Source organism: Microcebus murinus, chromosome 7, assembly GCF_040939455.1.
Source record: "Microcebus murinus isolate Inina chromosome 7, M.murinus_Inina_mat1.0, whole genome shotgun sequence".
NCBI lineage: Eukaryota > Metazoa > Chordata > Mammalia > Primates > Cheirogaleidae > Microcebus > Microcebus murinus.
Window position 1 is genome coordinate 36,623,278 of NC_134110.1, and position 22,233 is coordinate 36,645,510.

General features: G+C 39.2%; 1 protein-coding gene across 3 annotated transcripts in view; it reads left to right on the forward strand.

Moving 5' to 3' along the window:
• ADCY8 (adenylate cyclase 8) overlaps window positions 1-22,233 on the forward strand; it is a 235,585-nt gene that overhangs the window by 184,525 nt on the left and 28,827 nt on the right. For all 3 annotated transcript variants that reach the window (XM_020289021.2, XM_020289023.2, XM_020289022.2), the window contains 2 exons: window positions 9,064-9,236; window positions 17,953-18,031. In XM_020289021.2, the coding sequence (XP_020144610.1) occupies window positions 9,064-9,236; window positions 17,953-18,031 (252 nt within the window). The remainder of the gene's footprint in view (window positions 1-9,063; window positions 9,237-17,952; window positions 18,032-22,233) is intronic.

A 22,233-nucleotide genomic window follows, 5' to 3' on the forward strand; every position in this document is an offset into this window, starting at 1 on the left:
ATTTATGTATTATTTCCAGTGAAGTGATTTTGAGCAGGTACTACTAATATATGTTATAGATAAAACATATGCCTGTATGTACCTGTCCTATGTGCATAATGTACCAATATTCATTATGAAAAATACTCAAAATATAGGAAAGTTAAAAAGTGAGATAAAATTAATATGAATCAGCCTTTTACTATTTCAACCAGATGGGCATCTGGCTCAGCAGTCAGCAAACTATGGCCAAATTTAACCCCTACTACAACCACCTGATCTGACCTACCATTTGCTATTCTGGGATTATATATATATATATATATATACTTCTCTGACTAGGCATTTGTCATTTGTCTGCCAAATTAGAAGGGATTAGACATTCAGACCCTCCAAAGGCTTAATCCAACTCCCCAGCTCCCACAAGTGTGTGTCCCCAAGCAATTTGCTTCCTCTTTATGAGCCTGTCTACGTGATATTTCTGCCTCAGCCCATGAGAAACAATACCCTGTCCAAAAACATGTTATCAAATTGGATGATGTAATATGAAAATGAGGCTGTTACAATATATGGCATAAAGTATAATTTAGTTCAAAATTGGAAGCTTGTCAGCTACCGAAGAAAAAAAAAAAGTGAAGACGCAAGGAATGAGAGCAAAGAAAGTTAATTCCAACCATGATGTGGAAAGCAGTCCAGGGGAGGGAGAAAACACCGGTTTTTGAAATGAATGCAAGTCACATACTCAAACCCAGAATGTCATCATCTCACACGCTCGGATGTGGTTCCCGGGGGCTCAGTAGGAAGGCCCTCATTTTAGAATCAAGCCCCTTTATTCTACGCTCTGGCACATCAGAATAAACAGTTAACTGGATTTGTAAGAGCAGTCAGAGCTTGCTATGGTTTTGAAGGATCCATGAGAGCCAATTTTTCCATACAGGTGTGATGTCTTGGCATCCTGGCTCTTTCTCCTCTTACTTTTTATTAGAATCCTGCCCAGCCTTTCAGCTTCATTTCTCCATGATGCTGCTCGGCAGGCCCAACTCCTTCCGGTCACTCTTCTCCCTGTCACCTCACACATCCCTACGGCATGATCTTAGCATTCACACTCCATCCTTTCTATAGTTGACTTATCTAGCTAGGACATTCTTCCTGTATCCTCAAATTTAAAAATTATTTTAGGCTGGGCGCGGTGGCTCACACCTGTAATCCTAGCACTCTGGGAGGCCGAGGCAGGCGGATTGCTCAAGGTCAGGAGTTCGAAACCAGCCTGAGCAAGAGTGAGACCCCATCTCTACTATAAATAGAAAGAAATTAATTGGCCAACTAATGTATATAGAAAAAATTAGCCGGGCATGGTGGCACATGCTTGTGATCCCAGCCACTCGGGAGGCTGAGGCAGTAGGATTGCTTGAGCCCAGGAGTTTGAGGTTGCTGTGAGCTAGGCTGATGCCACGGCACTCACTCTAGCCTGGGCAACAAAGCGAGACTCTGTCTAAAATAAAATAAAATATAAAATAAAAATTATTTTAAAGCTAGAAGATAATATTGTACAGCTAGTCAAGATTACCCAAAGGGCCCCTCGTAGGACAGGGCCCACAGGCCGTGTTTAAAACGCTTAAAGAGAAAGAAGGCATACTTCCAATGGAGTAACAGGAACAAGAGTTACCCTTCCACCTGAAACAACTAAAAACAAAATAAACAAAACAATTATTTTCAAGACACTGGACCTAAGGCAATGAAGGACAGTGATTCCTGACAGACAGCAAATTAAGTGAGCCCAGTGATTATGTGAGCATTGTTATTACTTTGGATGATCACAGACTATGGCTCAAGGAGGAGGAGCCCAGATGGACTTGATTTATTTGAAAATACATAAGTGAGAGAAATACAGAAGTGAGAGTCTGGGGAGACCACAGGGGCTGAGTTTGCAGAAGACACTACCAGAGAGAAGAGAGTTCCATATAGAGAGAAACCCAGAGCTCTGCAGAGGGTCCAATCAGTGCATGCAAGTGAAGAACAAACTAATGCTGACAAAAGAACCATCTAAAAGAATCAATACCTGGAACTCACACAAAGCTGAAAATTTTGCTTGTTCCCACCAAGCAGACTGAAAAACACTGTAATTCATGGGGCAGTAGGTACAGTATTCAGAAGAGTTTTGCTTTGGTAGTGTTAAATAATTATTTCTAGTTTATATACTGCTCTGGTTCTTCCTAAAAAAAAATCTTAAAAGTTAGACCCAAAAAGATCAAACATCTGCAAATAATTTAATATGTGTCCCATAATAAATTTCAAGAATATTTATAGGAATATAAAAATATCTAGGATTTAACAAGGTAAAGACACACTGTCTGGCATCCAATTAAAGATTAGCAGGCATCAAAAGGAGGAGGAAAATATGACTAATAATAAGGAAATAAATCAACCAAAGGAAACCAACCTGGAATTGAACATGCATGTTGGACTTAGCAAATAAAGACAATAGAACAATTATTATAACTGTATTTCAGGTGGAAGTGAATAGAAAAGATTAGATATTACAGAAGAAGAAAAATGAGTGAAACTGATAACAGAGCAATAGAAAGTATCCAAAATAAAATACAAAAATAAAAAAAGAATGACAATTAAAAACAGCATCAAGGACAACTTCAAGTAGCATAATATGTGTATAATTGGAGTCTCCCCTCCATGCCAAAAAAACAAGAGACAGAAAGGGAGACAGAAAAACTATTTAAGGAAATAATGGCCAAGATTTTTCCAAACTTGATGAAAACCATAAATTCACAAGTCCAAAACCTCGACAAACCCCAAGCACAAGAAACATTACACACACACTCACACATGTGCACATACACAAAGGTACATCATAATCAAATTGCTCAAAACCAGTAGCAATGACAAATCTTAAATGTAGATTGACTGGGGTTGGAGGAAGGACATGTTGCATACTAAAAAACAAAGATAAGAAGCACAGCAGATTTTAAAAAATTGCAACCATGGAAACCAGCATTTTGAATGAACCAAAGCACAGTAAGATGTGTACCAGAACAAAAGACATACGAAATGCTCCTTTTCTGTACCTAACGTGACCCAGTAAATGACTTGGAGAGTGAGTCTGGTCTCAGCACCCTGTGGTGGCCCCCAGGTTTATGACACCCTCATCCCTCAACAATGTGGATAGTCCAGGCTGATGTCGTAGAACAAGTAGGGCATCTTCTTTCACCCGTACACACTTCACGTTGCTGCTTATATCAAGAGTTAGAACTGTTAAGATTCAGGTTTTGTTTAACTCAATGCATTTGGATCATTTCTCTGATCCACAGTGACTTTTGAAAATTCTTTGATTCCTTTCCTTCTTGTCCTGTGAGTTCATGATGCCATGGGATTTTGGCAGCAACCAAATGGACACAATGAGTCCAGAGTATATGACCTGTGTGGGCAGATGTTCAACTCCTTCTTCAATTATCATTGTATAAAACGACTCTTCTTCCTTCTCCTCTAAGAGGAATATATGCACATATCACCAAGGTAATTTATGGTACATTATGACAATATCCTAACATTGTTATGGTGCCTTCCAACCTGGCACACTTCTTGGTGCATAGTAGGTCTTCAGCCAACAATTATGGAATAATGAATGTATAATTTAGTCTGTAAAATATTCATTTCATGTAAATAGAATCAGATAGTTTTCTCCTTAATACCTTGTCATGTCATGGTATTCCAATTTTTTTCAGTACAGACTTAGAAGAAATTGCTTTACTTGTGATTTCCAAAGCCAGTGTATCATCTGAGAGAGGAAAACCTTGAGTGTTCAGAAATGGAAAAGTGTTATATATAGTTCTCCTCTTCTGTAAAATGGGCATAAGAAGAATATTCATTATTGAGTTATTTTAAGAATAAAATAAAATGAAGCATATAAAATCATTCATAGAGTACCTTGCACAGACTACCTGCCCAATAAATGTTCAGTTATAATTATTACAGCTACCCTCCACCAACTTCTATCTTGATGCAAAGGCATCCACACCCCCAGAGAGTTCTCCCTCCCCATCTTACCTGGAGTTTATCTAATGGAAGGATCTCACACCTCCACATCTTTAGCATTTATCCATCTTCTCCTACCCACATTTCATTCTACCTACTAAAATGTCTTTGACCTCTTTTTCCTAACTTGGGTACCAAAGTGCTGCTACACATTGTATCATCCATTTTTTTTATTTCAGGGTATAATGAGGGTACAAACATTTGGGTTATATTTTATGTCTTTGCCTCACCCAAGTGAGGGTTAGAGGCATGCCCTTCCCCTCTACAATACTCACCATGTCCTTTAGTTATGAGTTTACTCCCAACTCCCTAATGCCTGGAGAATATTACTACTATGTGAGCACCATAGTGTTAATCAGTCAGTACCAATTTGATGGCGAGTACAAGTGGAGCCTATTCTTCCGATCTTGTGATACCTCACTTTGGATAATGGGCTCAAGCTCAACCCAGGAAAATATAAGAGGTGCTAGATCACTGTCATTTCTTATAATTGGGTAATATTCCATTGTATATATATACCAAATTTTAATAATCCACTCATGAATTGATGGGCACTTGGGTTGTTTCCACATCCTTGCAATAGTGAATTGTGCTGCCATAAACATTCGGGTACAGATATCTTTATTATAGATGTCTTTTGCTCTTTTGGGTAGATGCCTAATAGTTCTATTGCTGGATCAAATGATATTTCTACTTTTAGCTCTTTGAGGTATTTCCAAATTCTTTTCCACAGAGGTTGCACTAATTTGTAGTCTCACCAGCAGTTTAAGAGTGTTCCTGTCTCTCCACATCCTCGCCAGCATTTGTTGTTTTGGGATTTTTGATAGAGGCCAATCTCACTGGGGTTCAGGTGATATCTCATTGTGGTTTTGATTTGCATTTCTCTCATGATTAGAGATGTGAGCATATTTTTATATGTTTGCTGGACATTATCTGTCTTCTTTTGAAAAATTTCTGTTCATTTCCTTTGCCCATTTATTGATGGGGTTGTTTGACTTTTTCTTGTTGATTTTTTTAAGTTCTGGATAGGTTCTTTTTATCAGCCCTTTTTTAATTTTTTTTCAGCATATTATGGGGGTACAAATGTTAAGGTTTTATATATTGCTCTTGCCATCCCCCCTCAAGCCAGAGCTTCAAGCTTGTCCATCCCCCAGTTGGTGCACATCACACTCATTACGTATGTATATAACCATCCCATCCCCCCCCCACCTGCCCAACACCCGATAAATGTTATTCCTATATGTACACTTAGGTGTTGATCAGTTAATATCAATTTGCTGGTGAGTACATGCGGTGCTTGTTTTTCCATTCTTGTGATACTTCACTTAGTAGAATGGGTACCAGCTCTATCCAGGAAAATACAAGAAGTGCTATATCACCATTGTTTCTTATAGCTGAATAGTACTCCATGGTATACATATACCACATTTTATTGATCCACTCATGTATTGATGGGCATTTGGGTTGTTTCCACATCTTTGCAATTGTGAATTGTGCTACTATAAACATTGAAGTGCAGGTGTCTTTTTTATAGAGAGACTTTTGTTCTTTTGGGTAGATGCCCAGCAATGGGATTGCTGGATCAAATGCTAGATCCACTTGTATTGCTTTAAGGTATCTCCATATTGCTTTCCACAGAGGTTGAACTAGTTTGCAGTCCCACCAGCAATGTAGGGGTGTTCCTATCTCTCCACATCCATGCCAACATTTATTGTTTGGAGACTTATTAATAAAGGCCATTCTCACTGGAGATAAGTGATATCTCATTGTGGTTTTGATTTGCATTTCCCTGATGATTAGAGATGTTAAGCATTTTTTCATATGTTTCTTGGCCATTATTCTGTCTTCTTTTGGAAAGTTTCTGTTCATATCCTTTGCCCACTTTTTGATAGGGTTGTTTGGTTTTTCCTTTCTGATTTTCCTGAGTTCTAAATAGATTCAAGTTATCAGCCCATTATCAGATGTGTAGCTTGCAAAAATTTTCTCCCATTCTGTGGGTTATCTGTTTGCTCTCTTGACAGTTTCTTTGGCTGTGCAGAAGCTTTTTAATTTGATCAGGTCCCATTTATTTATTTTTATTGATGCTGTGATTGCCTTTGGGATCTTCTTCATAAAAAATTCTTTGCCTAGGCCAATGTCTAGAAGAGTATTTCTAATGTTTTCCTCTAGAATTCTAATAGTTTCACACCTAAGGTTCAAGTCTGTTACCCAGCATGAGTTGATTTTTGTGAGAAGTGGGTCCTGTTTCAGTCTTCTACATGTGGCTATCCAGTTTTTCCAGCACCATTTACTGAATAACGGTTATTTTCCCCAGTGTATGTTTTTGTCTGCTTTGTCAAAGATTAGATGACTATATGAGGATGGTTTTAGATCTGGAATCTCTGTTGTGTTCCACTGGTCAATGTCCCTGTTCTTGTGCCAATAACAAGATGTTTTAATTGCTATAGCCTTGTAGTATAGTTTGAAGTCTGATAAATTTATACCTCCCATTTTGTTTTTATTGCCTAGGATTGCTTTACTATATGAAATCTTCTCTGGTTGTTACCAGCCCTATATCAGATGTGTAGACAGCAAATATTTTCTCCCATTCTGTAGGCTGTCTATTCGCTCTAATGATAGTTTCCTTGACTGTGCAAAAGCTTTTTAATTTGATCAGATCCCATTTGTTTATTTTTATTGCTGCAGTGATTGCTTTGGAGGTCTTGTTCAAAAATTCTTTGACTAGGGCAATGTCTGAAAGGGTCTTCCCAATATCTTCTTCTAGAATTCTTAAGGTTTCATGCTTTAGGTTTAAGTCTGTTATCCATCTTGAATTGATTTTTGTAAGAGATGAGAGGTGAGGATCCAGTTTCAATCTTCCGCATGTAGCTATCCAGTTTTCTCAGCACCATTTATTGAAAGGAGATTTTTTTCCCCAGTGTATATTTTTGTCTGCTTTGTCAAACATTAGATTACCATATGCAGATGGTTTCATCTCTGGATTCTCAGTCCTGTTCCAAAGGTCTGTGTCTCTATTCTTGTGCTTGTGTCATGCTGTTTTAGTTATTACAGCCTTGTAGTATAGCTTGAAGTCTGTATCCATTTTTTTTTTTTTGATGGTCAAACTTATAGTGTCATTATTGGGTCTCTTATTCCCTTTCCCAAGGTACAAAAGGTGATGCACTTAGAATGTGTGCTTGTCTGTTTCCTTTGTCAGAGCTGGCTGGGAACTTTGCCCAGCACCTCACATTTCCCATACCAATCTTGGCATCTCTATTTTTTATCATTAACAGATCTAGGGAGAAACAGAGAATCCCATTACCATACGGGATGTAGAATTCTCAAGTGTATAAGGACTCACCCCAGAACAGTGCATTTAACCTACCACCTCATTTGATATTGCATGTTAAAATAAACTTAAAGGATATTACAAAAGAAAATAACTCAAAAGCCACATCATATCTGTGTACGTATTTTGCATTTTTGTAAGCCAAGTTTATATATAATTTTACACTGTAGTTTCCAATTTAAAATTATTTTGAAAACATTTTCTTTTTTAATTTTAATTTTTTAGTTGAAAACACTTTCTATATTGCCATTTAAATGATTCTCTTCTTGTAGATAGAGCTTTTTATTCTTTGGGCACATGTATTTTCATTACTGTCTTCTAGTTCTCCTCTCATCCCCACAATTTCTGATCAATATTCTTATTTCTCTTCTTCCACAACCCTCAACCATGGTAGTCTCTCAATTTTGGTCTCTGTATCTTCTGCCTTTACTTGTACTCTGCTTGGGTGATCTCTTCCACACCTGTGAGTTCAACTAAAGAGTACCAAAATGTGCATCTCTAGACTTCATCCATCACATTGACACAAACTGATTGTATTCAGGTGACCTAGATGCCACTTTCTAATGGAGATATCTTGAACAATTTATTTAAGCCCTATGAGCCTCAGTTTCTGAACCTATAAAATGGGAATTATGATTCTCATCTTGACCAATTATTTTTAATATAATAAGAGAAAATGTATATAGAGATCAAAGTACTTCCACAAAATGAGTGTTTGATAATGTAAGTTTTATTCTTTTTTTCCCATTAGTCAGAATCTGATCCCACCATCCAGAATAACATATCATGATACTTCTGTAAGAGAAATAGGCTGAGGAACTTCCCACAGAAGGCTAAAATCTGACTGGGAAGACTGACACTGAGGGCACTCCAGTATTCCAACTCTTGGGTGATTCCAAATTAGCAATTTGAACAGCTGCTTGTAGTACAGAGTGATAGATGTTATGCTGGCCCATGCAGGGTGCTATGGAGGAATGAAGTGGATCCGAAAGCACCTGGAGATAACCAGGAAGGCTTCGCAGTGGAAAGGACACTTGAGATGACTTATGTCAGAGAAGTAAGGGCTAATCACACAGATGAGAGTTGAGCAACAGGGCCTTGGGGTGCAGGAGAAGGGTTTAGTGAAGGGAAAGTTGATGTTTGAAGACCTTGTGAGCTTTGCTATTCACAAGAGGGAACTCAATTTGAGGGAGTGGAGAGTTATAAAAGGACTTCAAGTTAGGAAGTGACATGATCAGATCCGTCCTTTAGAAATGTTGGGTAGAGAACAATAGTGTGTGGGGGTGGGAGGTGGGGGCCCACAGCGGGAAGAGCTGCCGGAAGACCAGCGCTGCTGGTGAGAACTAAGATAGAAAACAAGGTGGAAGGAAAAGGCTGGCTGAAGGTGAAATCTATTAAGGAAGTAGAATCTACTGACTTGGGGTGGCCTGATGTGGAGTGTGGGGAAGAAGAAGGCAACACAGATGAGAGCAAGGTTTTGGGCTTGAGAAGTGGTGTGAATGGCAATGCCGTTCACAGAAACAGGGAGCGTAGGGTGGGGGTAGGAAAATGAAGCTTGATTTTGGACCTGTTGAATTTCAGGAGGCTCTGAGACCTCCAGATGGAAATGCTCAGCATTTGTACTGGTATAGACCTCCTGGCATCCATGACTAGGAGAGGGAAGCTGTGGTGCTGTGTTGCATCTGACCACCTGCACTCTCTGTTTCCAGTACTTCGTCTTCACGGGGGTGCTGGCCATGGTGACCTGCGCAGTGTTCCTCCGGCTCAACTCCGTCCTGAAGTTGGCTGTGCTGCTGATCATGATTGCCATCTATGCCTTGCTGACTGAGACTGTCTATGCAGGTCTCTTTCTGCGCTATGACAAGCTGAACCACAGCGGAGAGTAAGTACCCGCCATTGTGAGTTCAAAAATGAGCTCTCCTGGGAAAATAACTGAGGTAGAATTAATGAAACATGGGGACTCAATGGATATAGACTTAGACCTTAACTCATGCACTCTCTAGCTTACAAATCTAGGCAAAATCCCTACTCTTATGCATATCGTTTGTATGACTTACAGATTAATTAACTAATCAAAAGTTTGGACTAGATAACAGCTAAGTAGCTAAATAGCTCAGGTCTCCTGCAAACCTGCTAATTTATGATTTCTTTGACTTTAATGGCTCCAATGCTTGTAAGGTCTGATTATAATTTGGCTGTGGCAATATTAATACTAGCAGCCACTGTTAAGCACTTATGCTCTGTGCATCATACAGTTGGTCCTTTGTATTCACAGGTTCTGCATTGTGGATTCAACCAACTGCAGATCGAAAACATTTCAGAAAAAATTAAAAATAACAATACAACAGTTAAAATAATATAAATAAAAAACAATGGGGTGTAATAACTATTTACATAGCAATACATTGTATTGGGTATTCTAAGTAATCTAGAGATGATTTAAAATATACAGGAGGATGTGCCTAGGTTATGTGCAAAATACTATGACATTTTCTGTAAGGGACTTGAGCATCCGTGGAGTTTGGTATCCACAGGGTGAGTACCAGGGGATGAATGTATTATTTTGGAAATACGGAAAAGTACAAGAAAGAATGTCTTAGCCTGATTCCTTAGAGAAAAGAGCAATCCCAGGGAAGTGAAAGTGAGGGAGAAGGGAAGTGAGGAAGAAAGGATAGGAGGAAGGTAAATGCAAGCAAATGCCATATTATGCTGGCACCATCAGTGGTGAAGAGATTCAGCTGGTGCCTTGGATGATCAATTCACTGAGCCCATTGAAATGCGTCTGGATGGGCTGTAAGGTGGGAAAGAGTGTCTCAGAACAGAGGAAGGCAGGAGGGTGCCTGCTGGCTCCTTCCCTCTTTCTTTTGTTGGTCACAGCTCCCCTTTGAATGCACTTCCTGATGATATCACATGGCCCCTTCCACAGCCACTGTGGTGAACAGGCCCCACGGGAAATGGGGAAAGGAGCCAGACAGTGAGTAAACGCTGGACAGATTGGCCTCAGGTGTAGCAAGCACAGAAGTCTAGCTGAGGCCTGGATAAGAGGCCCAAAGTCTGAGGGAAAGATAAGGCCAAGATAATGCGAGAAGCCTCAGAAAACATGCCTGAAACTAATAATATGAGCATCTATGAACCAACCCCTAGAAATAAACAATGCTAACAATTAGTCATATTTACTTATGCATTTTTAAAAGGATAAAGTATTTCCGATGTTGAAATTCTCTTTTCATGTTATTTTGTCTCCCAAAAGCCAACTTCTAATGCACTTTACATCCTTCCCATCCATGTTATATACATATATATAAGTTATGTGTGTGTCTATATGTATTTAGTTATGTATGTGTCTATGTGTATTTAGCTATGTCTGTGTCTATACATTACTTATAATAATGATGTCATGCAATAAGTCGATATCTATGGATCTAATTCATTTTAGCTGTTGTCTGTATACATTATATAATATGAACATACCAAAATATATTTATCCTTTGACCTACTAATAGACATTTAGGCTATTACCAGTTTCTCTATTATAAAAAGTGTTTCAGTGGCTATTATTGAACATGTCTCCTGGGGCTTATATATAAAAGCACACTTGCTGGATTGTAGGGTATCTGCATTTTCCACTTTTTAAAATATTGTCAAGTTGCTCTCAAACATGACTGGAACAATTTTCCTCCCCCAAACAATGGTCCTATTGCTCCTCATTCTCCCTCACACCATTGTTAGATGTTTACATGTTCACTTGGTTATGGGAGTGCATTTTATCTCGCTGTTTTCATCTGCAGTTCTTTGATTATGAGTAAATTCATGCATCTTTTTGTTTGTTTATTGGCCATTTGGGTTTCCTTTTATGTATAGTGTCAGATCATATCCTTTGACCAGTTTTCTATTGGGTTTTTCATCTTTTTCTTACTGAATGTGTTCTTTTTGTTTATAACTAACAAATAACAATTGTATTTATGGCATGGCATGCAATATGATTTTTTGATATATGTATATATTGTGGACGGGTTAAATAAAGCTCATTTACATATGCATTACCTCACCTTTTTTTGTGGTGAGAGCACATAAAAATCTACTCTCTTAGCAATTTTCTAGTATATAATGCATTGTTATTAACTATAGTCACTATGTTGTCTGATAGATCTTTTGAACTTACTCCCCTGTCTAAGTGAAATTTTGTATCCTTTAACCAACATCTCCCCAATCTCTATCCCCCTTTCCCTATCCCCCAATAACCACTATTCTATTCTCTCCTTCTATGGATTCAATATTTTCATATCCCACATAAAAGTGAGAACATACAATATCTCTCTGTTCCCGGCTTATTTCATTTAACATAACGTCCTCCAGGAACACCCATGTGGTAGTAAATGACAGGGCTTCCTTCTTGAGGCTGAATAGTATTTCCTGGTATGTATGTGTACTACATTTTCCTTGTTCATTCACTCAGTAATGGACACTTAGGTTTATCTATGTTCATTGAAACATTACTCACAATAGCCAGGGTATAGGAGTTCTTTGTAAATTTTAGGTACTTAACATCTGTTATACTGTTTGTGTTACAGTCATTAATTCCCATGTCTTCCCCTTCCATTAGAATAGAAGCTTTTGAAGGCAAGGACCATTATTTATGTCCATATTTTAAGAATTTAGAGTATCTGGCAGTAGGTATATGATTAAATATTTGTGGAATAAAATATTAAATGAATGAGTGACTGAAAAAAGTATTAGCTCATTTGGAATCACATTACACCATTGATTGACAGAGAGTCAACTATCATCTACAACACTGAAGACATTGTTTTCTCACTATGGGCCTTAAGATGCTTGCTCCCCATCTTCCAAGCACAATTTGCCTTTGACTTAAGTGTCATACTTCACATTCAATGTGATTCCATTTAGTCAAGCTTTCTAGCTTGTTCCAACATGTTTACTATTTTTAGCCTCTCATAGTCTTTATTAGCTATACATCCTAACTGATATTCAGAAGATACTATTTCCACACCATCTGTACCTTGAAGAGTACAATTGTGGCTACTAGAGGCTGGGAAGGGTAGTAAGGAGGGGAACAGGGAGAGGTTAGTTAATGGATATGAGATCACAGCTAGATAGAGGAATTAAGTTCTAGTGTTCTATAGCACTACAGGGTGACTATAGTTAATAATAATTTATTGTATAATTTTAAAGAGCTAGGAGAGAAGATTTTGAATGTCCCCAACACAAAGAAATAATGTTTGAAGTGATAGATATGGTAATTACCCTGATTTGATCATTGTACATTGTATTCTTGTATTGAAATATCACTGTACCCCATAAATATGTGCTATTATTACGTGTCGATTAAAAATAAAAAGAATCAGGAAGGCTTTGAGATGCACAGAAGAGCTTTAACCAAAGGCAAGTTGGGGTATTTTTTTTTTTTTTTTTTTTGAGACAGAGTCTCACTTTGTTGTCCAGGCTAGAGTGAGTGCCGTGGCGTCAGCCTAGCTCACAGCAACCTCAAACTCCTGGGCTTGAGCGATCCTTCTGCCTCAGCCTCCCGAGTAGCTGGGACTACAGGCATGTGCCACCATGCCCGGCTAATTTTTTATATATATATCAGTTGGCCAATTAATTTCTTTCTATTTATAGTAGAGACGGGGTCTCGCTCTTGCTCAGGCTGGTTTTGAACTCCTGACCTTGAGCAATCCGCCCGCCTCGGCCTCCCAGAGAGCTAGGATTACAGGCGTGAGCCACCACGCCCGGCCCAAGTTGGGGTATTTTAAAAGAACACAGTCTACTGTGAATAAAGGATTAGAGGAGGAAAAGAATGGATACATGGAGACCAGTTGGGAGGCAGTTGTAACAGCAGCTTCATGCACATTTGACCTGTGTACTGGCACTGGATCCTACACTCAGAAGGGCCTAGTGCTTGGTTTAATGTTTTGCTGCCACCATCTTGAAATTCTTCATAATTTTCAGCAGGGAGCCCCTGCCTTTTTATTTTGCACTGAGCCATAAACTATGAAGCCAGTTCTGGCTATTGCATTTGTCCACATGAGAAATCGTGGTAGAATGGAGGAGCGAACAACCAGAGAATAATTTACATGTAGTGTCAGAGCCAAATAGCATTTGTCCAATATCACATAACCTTCACCCATGAATGTGAATCCATTCAATATGCATTACACCTTTTTTATGGGCTTTTACTATACCCTACAGAGTCACAGGTGAATTCACAGATGAAGTCACAGATGAATGATTTCTGTCCTTTAGGAGCTTAAGGGCAAGCAATTATAAGTAGGTACATGTAGGAGGGCATTGTAGCTACCAAAAAACTTCACTGAGATCCATATTGATATCCAGTTCTTCACCATTCACTGGCTCTGTGAACTGGAGTAAATCACTTAACATCTCAGTCTCAGTTTTTTCTTTTCTAAAATAGGGACAAGAGTATCTTAATTGTTGCTATGACAATTAAAACAGGTAGTACATGTAAAGTAGTTACTATGGGCATGGCATAAAACTTGCACTTAACAAATGCAATCATTAGCGTGGTAACAGAATAAAAGATAAATTCAAACTGATGGTTTATTATAGGTTTCATGGAGGCAAATGGGAACTAGTAACTAACCTAAAAATTGGGGATTGAATGCACAATAGTGAAAACTCTGAATGTGGTCGCTGAGATCTGAGTTCTCATCCTAGCTGTGACACAAATGAGCTGTGTGACCTTGGACAAGTGACTTCCCCTCTTTCAGTCTCAGTTTCCTACTAAAAGGCTCCAAGGGATATTATATTATCTATTGTGTATATAATATGAAATAGAATGGATCTACCAAATGCACATTGTAAAGTATTTAATTACATATAATTATTCTGATAATTTATGCCAAATGCAAAAGTAGCTTACAAAACAGTAGGAACCATACACACCTAAATTTGTAAACATATTTTTACGTGGGGGAAAAGGAAATGACATTTAGTTGACTCCACAACTTTAAACATTGTTTTTCTCTGAGTGGCAGGCTTGAGGATGATTTTTATTTTCTTATTTGTGAATTTGTATTAGTTTCCAAATTCACTATAACTAGCATACATATTCCTACAATGAGTTCACTCAAATTAAATATTAATTTTTATGATACATTAGACAAGATGATCTCTAAAGATTGTTATAGCCCTAAGAATTACATTGTTCTGCATGTGTTTTCACTTCATAATATTCTTTTCTATTAGCATAAGGAGATGGTAACATTAATTCAATGATTTTATTAATACAAATGAATCAGCTCAAAATATCCTTGGTTTTAATTCCCTGACACCAAATATCAAGCAAAGTATTATAATACAGTACCAATTTGAGCCATTTGGCTCTCTTCAGAAGTTCTTTAAAGAATTATAAAAGCTACAAAAAAAATACCTTCTAAACTCAAACCATAATTCTTTTTGGATATTCCTCAGCCTGGCTGACTTACTATGCATATTCTACAGTCTCTGCTCAGACTATTTTTTTCCATATAAAAAACAGTTAAAGACACAAAGATTGTTCATAATTTTCTTTTACTTAGTCTTCTAAGTTTGGTCTAGTCATCTTTCTATTTTTGGTCAATCACTGCTTTCAAAATGATTCAAGAGGTATTTATGTTTTCTCTTGAAAATGTGTTCCAAATGATAAATTGCTGAGCTTTAAAAAAAAGTATTCTGCATCACAAAGAAAAAGATATCGAAAGTGCCAGGCAGAGCAGGAGTTTGGGACGAACCCATGAGGAGGAGCTAAACATAGGGCATCTCTCATTCAGACTAAGCAATGTGAGCGAGTGATTTTTTTAAAGCACTGCCACCATGAGCAAGATTATGTGCTGAGTGTTTGACAGGTGGTGAGAGAGAAACATGGGCCGGGTGCTGTGCCAAGCATGTTGCCGCAATTCACTCCTTTAATCCTCACAAGTATGGAGGTAAATGCTATCAGAGTCGTTCACAGGTGAATAAACTGAGGCTCAGAGGTATTAAATGTCTTGTCCAAGGTCAAGCAACCAGTCCACAGCAGAGCTGAGATTGGAACCTGGATCTGCATGAGTCCAAATCATGTGTTTTTAATCTTTTTTTCAGGGGTCCACAAACTTCAGGGGCTAAAGAATTAAATGACATGAAGGAATGAAAAGGTGGTACTGGAATGTGCCTATACTCCAAGAACAAGCACATTGGTGACTGTGAATGAATGAATGAATGAATGAATGAATGAATGAATGAATGAATGAATTCTCATCCCTGAAATGCAAGGGTGACAATATGCAGCTCATAGTCCCACCCTCTTCACTTCAGCACTCGTGGTGGACAGCTCCAGTAGATCTGAGGACTCTCTCCTACTATCTCCTGCTAAGTCTGCTAATGGCATCAAACATGCTGTATGGCATTTACTTATCATCCTTGCCCTAGAGACTCCGTAAACCAGCTAGCTAAGCAAATCATATGTCTGGCACCTATAGAACCCCCCGCCCCACTTTTTCCTCCTGAAGTCTTATCACCATTTAAGATTCAGCTCTTGAGTCTTTCCTCAACACCCAGCTTGGGTTACTTTCTTTTCCCGTGTATTCCCATGGCAACAAGGAAGTATCCTTTCCATGGAGTTTATTATATTATAAAATTATCTGTATGGTTGATTCTTTCTCTTACTGGAATGTTCTGAGAGCAAAAACAATGTGCCTTCTTCATCTCTATATCCCTGCATATGCCTAGCACACAGTAGATGCTCAATAATTATGTGTTTTTCTGAGGCTATAGAAACATAATAATGAGTATCATCTATTATTAGCATCTTATCTCCAAGGGAAAGCAGATGGAACTAAGAATTCACAAATCTGAATCTTGTTCCAGCCCGCAGAGTTCTTTGGTCCTCTTGGTCCCCATATGCACAACACGTCGGTAAGAGAATGCATATTTCCATTCCTAAGTCCCTGTTCTTTCCTGGTGAGCTGGTATGGGCCTGGCCAAACATAAGCTGGGAAGGTCTTTTAGCATAAATCTAGATGAAAAGCTGGTCCTGGTAGCTGGCTTCAGGCCCTCATTTCCCTGATACCCTGAGCTACTCCTGCTGGTGTCCAAAAATAACCAAAAAGGGAAGCTTGAGATTGCCTTGGGGCAGCCATCCTGCGGCCCACTCTACTCCTCCCTCTAGACATAGCATCTCATCCATGATGGCCCCATTGTCTCTGTGAGCCCCATCAGAGTTACTTCTGAGTGAGTTCTGAGTTATGTGTGCTTGTGGTTGGAAGGGGACTAAACAAGGGAGTGACATGATCTGGTTTTAGTGATAAAAAATATTATGGCAACTATGTAGGAAAAGAGATTGTAGAGAGTCATATCAGGAGGCTGTTGGAGATGATGGTGGTTGTGCAGGTGGTAAAGGAGGACATGAGAGAAGTGGATGGACTGGAGATATATTTTGGTGATAGAGGCGACAAGATTAGGGGTAAATGAGGACTAACTCCTAGTTCTGTTTTTGCTTTGCTCAAGCACGTGGGCAAATAGATGAGGGGTCATTGCCTGAGATGGAGGAATTTGGGGAAAATAGAACACAAGGCGATGTAAGGCAAGTCATTACATCCATAGAGATGATTTGTACTTGTGCATTTTCACTTTGGGTTTTCATCATTAGCCTGTGAAATCCTGTTGAGGGGACAGTTTATTTCTATGTTACCCATGTCCACATGCCAAGTCCAATGTTGCTTCCTCCAGACCCTTTGCCTTCTGGCCCAGCTTGTCCTGAGAAAAGCTTCATGGTGGGCCAAAATGAAAGAGAGAAAGCACTCAGAAGGAAACAATGTATTTCCTGGCTTTCTTCTGAATTCCTATAAAGGCTGAAAGTCATGTCAGTGTTTAAGTATAGCCTTACCACTGACCATCGTCAGCTGCCTTTCAGCTTAGTCTCCTGGCGTGCCCAGCACAGCCCAGGTCAGGAACTCTCCGGCTTGTGCCCTCGCCAGGACTGAGCATTGACAGTTGAAGGTTCACTCCAGGAGGGGATGGCAGAAAACAAAGCCTTTACCAAAAGATATAAGAATTAAAATGGAGAGGGCAACATTCCTCAACTTAGAGAATTGGTATAAAGATTAAAAGAACTGATATAAGAACTAAACCAGTGCTTAACTCATAGAATTAATATATGAATCTAAGAATCAAAGCACTTGGAATAAAGACTGCCACATAGCAAGCATTATATGCCAGTCTCTTCAATAGGATAATATCTTTTAAAAAATAGAGAGAAGGGATGCTTGTCTTCACATGGATTTTGTGTTGGGAAGGTATAAAGGCTCTCTAAAATCTAGAAAAAGTGCTCTGTAAATAGAAGGCATTATTATCAACATGAGGGCATCATCTAGATGCTAGACTCTAGAATCATTTTAACTGTGTATGTCCTAAATGACCCCATACCTTTGGGAGTCAACTGATTTCTGAATTGCTGATGTGCAAACCCTCATAACAGCCCTTGTCTCATAGTGGGTGCTCAAAGAATACTTCTTTCTTTCTTGTTATGCCACTGCTTTCCAAACCTCAGTTTCCCAGAGGTTATCAGTAACCATGCCATCATTTTGCCTTTCTTCTTCCAACAGAGATTTCCTGGGGACCAAGGAGGCATCACTGCTGCTGATGGTAATGTTCCTCCTTGCTGTGTTCTACCATGGACAGCAGGTAATCTACCATTGTGCTCTAGCTGCTCCAAGTCAGCTAGTATTTTCTGTTGCCATAAAAATGGCCTGAAAAGCCTCCACTGCTCTTTGAAGCAAATGAGAATTAATTGCTTGCAGGAAGCTGTGGCTCTTAATGAATCAATTCCTAATAAAGACCACTTAATGAAAAACTAAGCTGGAGAAGATGATTTGGTCAGCAATGTGGTTTTAATGCCCCTTAGGTACATCTCTTTCAAAAAGGCCATATTCCTAATAAAAGAGCTTTTTCAAACTCCTGACCTTGAGCAATCCACCCGCCTCAGCCTCCCAGAGTGCTAGGATTACAGGCGTGAGCCACTGTGCCTGGCCAGAAAAGAGCTTTTTATTTCTGCCTGAGGCAAACTGGGATGCCTCCCAATTCTGTTGCCTGAATAATATTATTACTATAGAAGTTGCATGCTGTATTAGGTCAACATTCAGGTCTGAGGGTCAGCTGAGCCTCGGTTCTAATCCCAGCTCTTGTGCTCAGCAGTGCATGGCCTTGGTCTGCTACTTGTCTCCCTGAGCCTCAGTTTCCTCAACTCCAAACCAAGTAGTAATACCTGACTAGAGCTGTTTTGAGGAATCATTTGTGTGCTGCCTTGTGAGTATACAAGAAGAGTTTCACTACTGATTTGTCCTAATTAGATAAAATTCCTACCATGTCAATTCCACTTTCTATGAGCCCCTACTCTACCAGGATATGTAAAGGGCACTGTGGACTGTACTATAGAAAATCCCATCCCTGTTCCAGTCTTCTGAAGGAGACTGGACCCTACATAATACAAAAGTGTTACATATGGTGCAGACTTGTCAAGGGAGTTGGAGAAGGGAAATTATTCTGCATGGGAGCATCATGGCAGGCTTCACCCAAGAGGTATTTCCTGCTCTCAGAGACCAGTAGGACTTCTTCAGGTGGACTCCAGCCCATGAGTGCTCATCACCTGGGGAGATTTTCACCCCTGGGAGAAACCAGTCCCTGCCAGCCTCACTGATCTGCTCTGGACCCCAGTCTATCTTTCTTTGGTCTGTGTGCACTTCAAAAAGCATAACCAGAAACGGAGGAAAGCAAAACAAGAAGACCGTCAGCCAGAGCAGAAATAGAAACATATCGCTGTGAAGTCACCATGGAAACAGGGAGGTAACGAACCCTGGGAAAGCAGGGATAAAACAGCCCAAAACCCCAAGAACTTAGAGATGCATATATACAGTTATTTGCAATAAAGGATGGTAAAATGTAGTCAATAAAAAAACTGAACTAGGTAATACAAAAACTTGGCAAGTGAAGGAAATTGGGAAAGAGTTAATGTTTATTGAGTTCCTACTAGGTACCTAGCACCTGCCCTCTATTATCTCATTTAATCCTATCAACAATCCAGAATAATGAGAGTTGTTATCATTCCTGTTTTGCAGATGATGGAAGTAAGGCTACTCAGCTACTAAGTGGGAGAATTAGAATTCAAATCCAGTTCTGTTTCCAAAGCCCACCCTTTCTACCTCATTAGACTGCAGCAGAACAAAGCTGTTGTCTGCACACCAACACCGTGGCCCAAGGCATTCAATCCTGCAGTGTGGCTTTGACTTGTTCTTACATTTTGGCTGAATTTCTGATGAAACAAAAAGCCAAATATCAAAATGTAGTTATTCACAGAATGCTGTCTTTAGGTCTTTCTGGCTCTCTGTGAGGATGGGGGTCTTGCCTTTCATGTCTTGATGGATTCCATTTATTGGAGAAAACTCCTTAGTCTGACATATGACAGTCCATTTGAGGATTATGAAAATGAAATCAGACAGGGTCCTCCTATAGAAAAACATATGCTCATTCCATCACACAGGTTTTAAACTGAAAAGTGAGAAATCCTCAGAAACAGATGAAAGAACAAATTTAGGGTGAGGGTCCTCATTCCATAATAAGAAGGATGTTTCTGTCTCCTCTGTCACATTAAGGAATCACACTGTGCCCTGTCAGTGCCCGCTTCCCCAAATGGTACCCTTCCAACATTCTGATTCAATTTATCCTGTTTTCTATGAGTCCTGGGAAAGTAGATAACCTAATCATGTTAAGATTATGTGTAAAGTAAGAGTATGTTGGTCCTTAGTGAGGATCTGAGCTATTAGGCTTAAATGACATCTGATATTTTTCCCTTCTATTTCTAACACTCAAAGGATTTTAAATGACATAATCATATCCCATATGTATAGCAGTTACAAGTATAGACTTTGGAATTGGGCAGCTAGTATACAAATCCTAACTCTGCCACTTAGTAATGTGACCTTCAACAGTGTACTTAACTTTCTGAGTCTCAGTTGCCTTATCTGTTAAATAGGTATGATAATAACAGGTTCTACTTCATAGGGTTGTTATAGTGTTATATGAGAACATAACTGTAATATACTTATTCTAGTAGCTTTTATATATAAGTGATCAAAATTATTAGCTATTAATATTTGACTTTAAAAATAAACCTATGACACAAACAAGGCAAGTATTGTTATCCATCTAGTCCCAAAACAAGAGCAGAAACTCAAGTTCCCTGAGGTCACGAAGTAAGAAAAGTCAGACTGAAGCAGAAATGGTCTAACTCCTAGTCCAGTCTGTTTCCTCCCTGTGCTAGAGGCAGCTTTCTGCAGGATTGCATCACTTCAGGTGTCTTCTATCTATAGCATCCTTCAGGGCCCTATTCATCCTGGATCAAGCCTTCCCACTCCTGGGCTTGCTAACTGCTTCTACCAGTTTCCCTTTGTGACTCAGCAGCCCTCTATTTTTAATAAAGGCTGAATAATGCCCATTGATACCTGGTACGCAGAAGCATCCAGAGGGAGCACGTATAATTATACATCTCCAGAGTGACGGAGGCGGCCATGTAACTGAATAATTGGGAAATTTCATTTTGCACATATGTGGAAGTAATATGCCAAATACTGCCTCCTCCAAGACAGGTGACCATTCTGAGCATTGGACAGGTGCCTCCCACCTCATGCCTGATTCAGTCGCAGCCCTGGAGGTTTGGGCTTTGTCTTGGCATCTCCATTTATAGCAGAGGAAGCCACACTTCTGCATGGGGACAGAGATTAATGAGGTCATGTCTCCTGTCGCTTACATCCAAGTCTGATAAAGACAGGTAACTGGGATCAGATGGCTTAGAAGGAAAGACCCAAGCCTTGGTGCCAAATATTCTTTCATGAGTCCCAGCACTTCCATTTTGAGAATGGGTGACCTGGAGAGAGTCAATCTCCCAGAACTGTCATTTCTTTACCTATAAAGTGAAAAGAATAATAGTTATCTGTCAAGAGGTGGAGATCAGCTGAATGAGATCATGTATATAGAGTATAGGGTTTAAGAGTCACGGCTTGAAGTCAAATGCCCTGGGTTCAAAGCCAGCCTCTGTGTGTGAGAACTTAGGAAATCAATTTCACCTTACTGTGCCTCCATTCCCTCTCCTGTGAAATAGAGATAATAAAGCACCTACCTTGTTGAGTAGTATGATTGCATGAGCTTAAATACATATTAAACACTTAGAACAGGGTCTGGTCCAAGGCAAAAGTTTAGTAAGCATTAGCTATCATTAGGTGAATACCCTGACAAAATATATGAGCAATATATGTTAGTTCCCTTAGTAGTCTTTTCATATTGTCAGTTCCTTAATGGTTTGGTAAAAGTCAAGAAAGAGAATACACTCACGATTCAGTTGACATCTCTTAAGCAAATGCTGAAGAATTTTTACTTTTAAAAAATCAATGTCCATGTCTTTCATATGCTTCACTTTTCTCTCCATGTCTGCACTGGCCACACTGTGTTGAAATGATCTCTTTTCTTTTGGTGCCCTCCTGCCACCATTCTGCTGTGGGTAAACCAGAGGCGGGAACTGAGTCCCACATATATTCCTATGCCTAGCATGTAGCATATATTTGGTATGATAGATTTTTAGTAAACTTAAGAGGAAAGGTTTCTTTCTGTGGAGGTTTAATAATATGTGGTTCCTGCCTTCTCAAAACTTGCTTTGCCAAGAGACTGGACTGCACTTGGACTGAATCATATCTATACAGATATGTCTATATGGATATGGATATGTCATATCTATATGGATATGTCTGTTAGCTACAGTAACTAGCTACGGTAACCAGGCCAAGTAAAATGTATTCTTGTCTTGCAATTGGAAAATTCTTGCTTAAGTCAACTCCAGC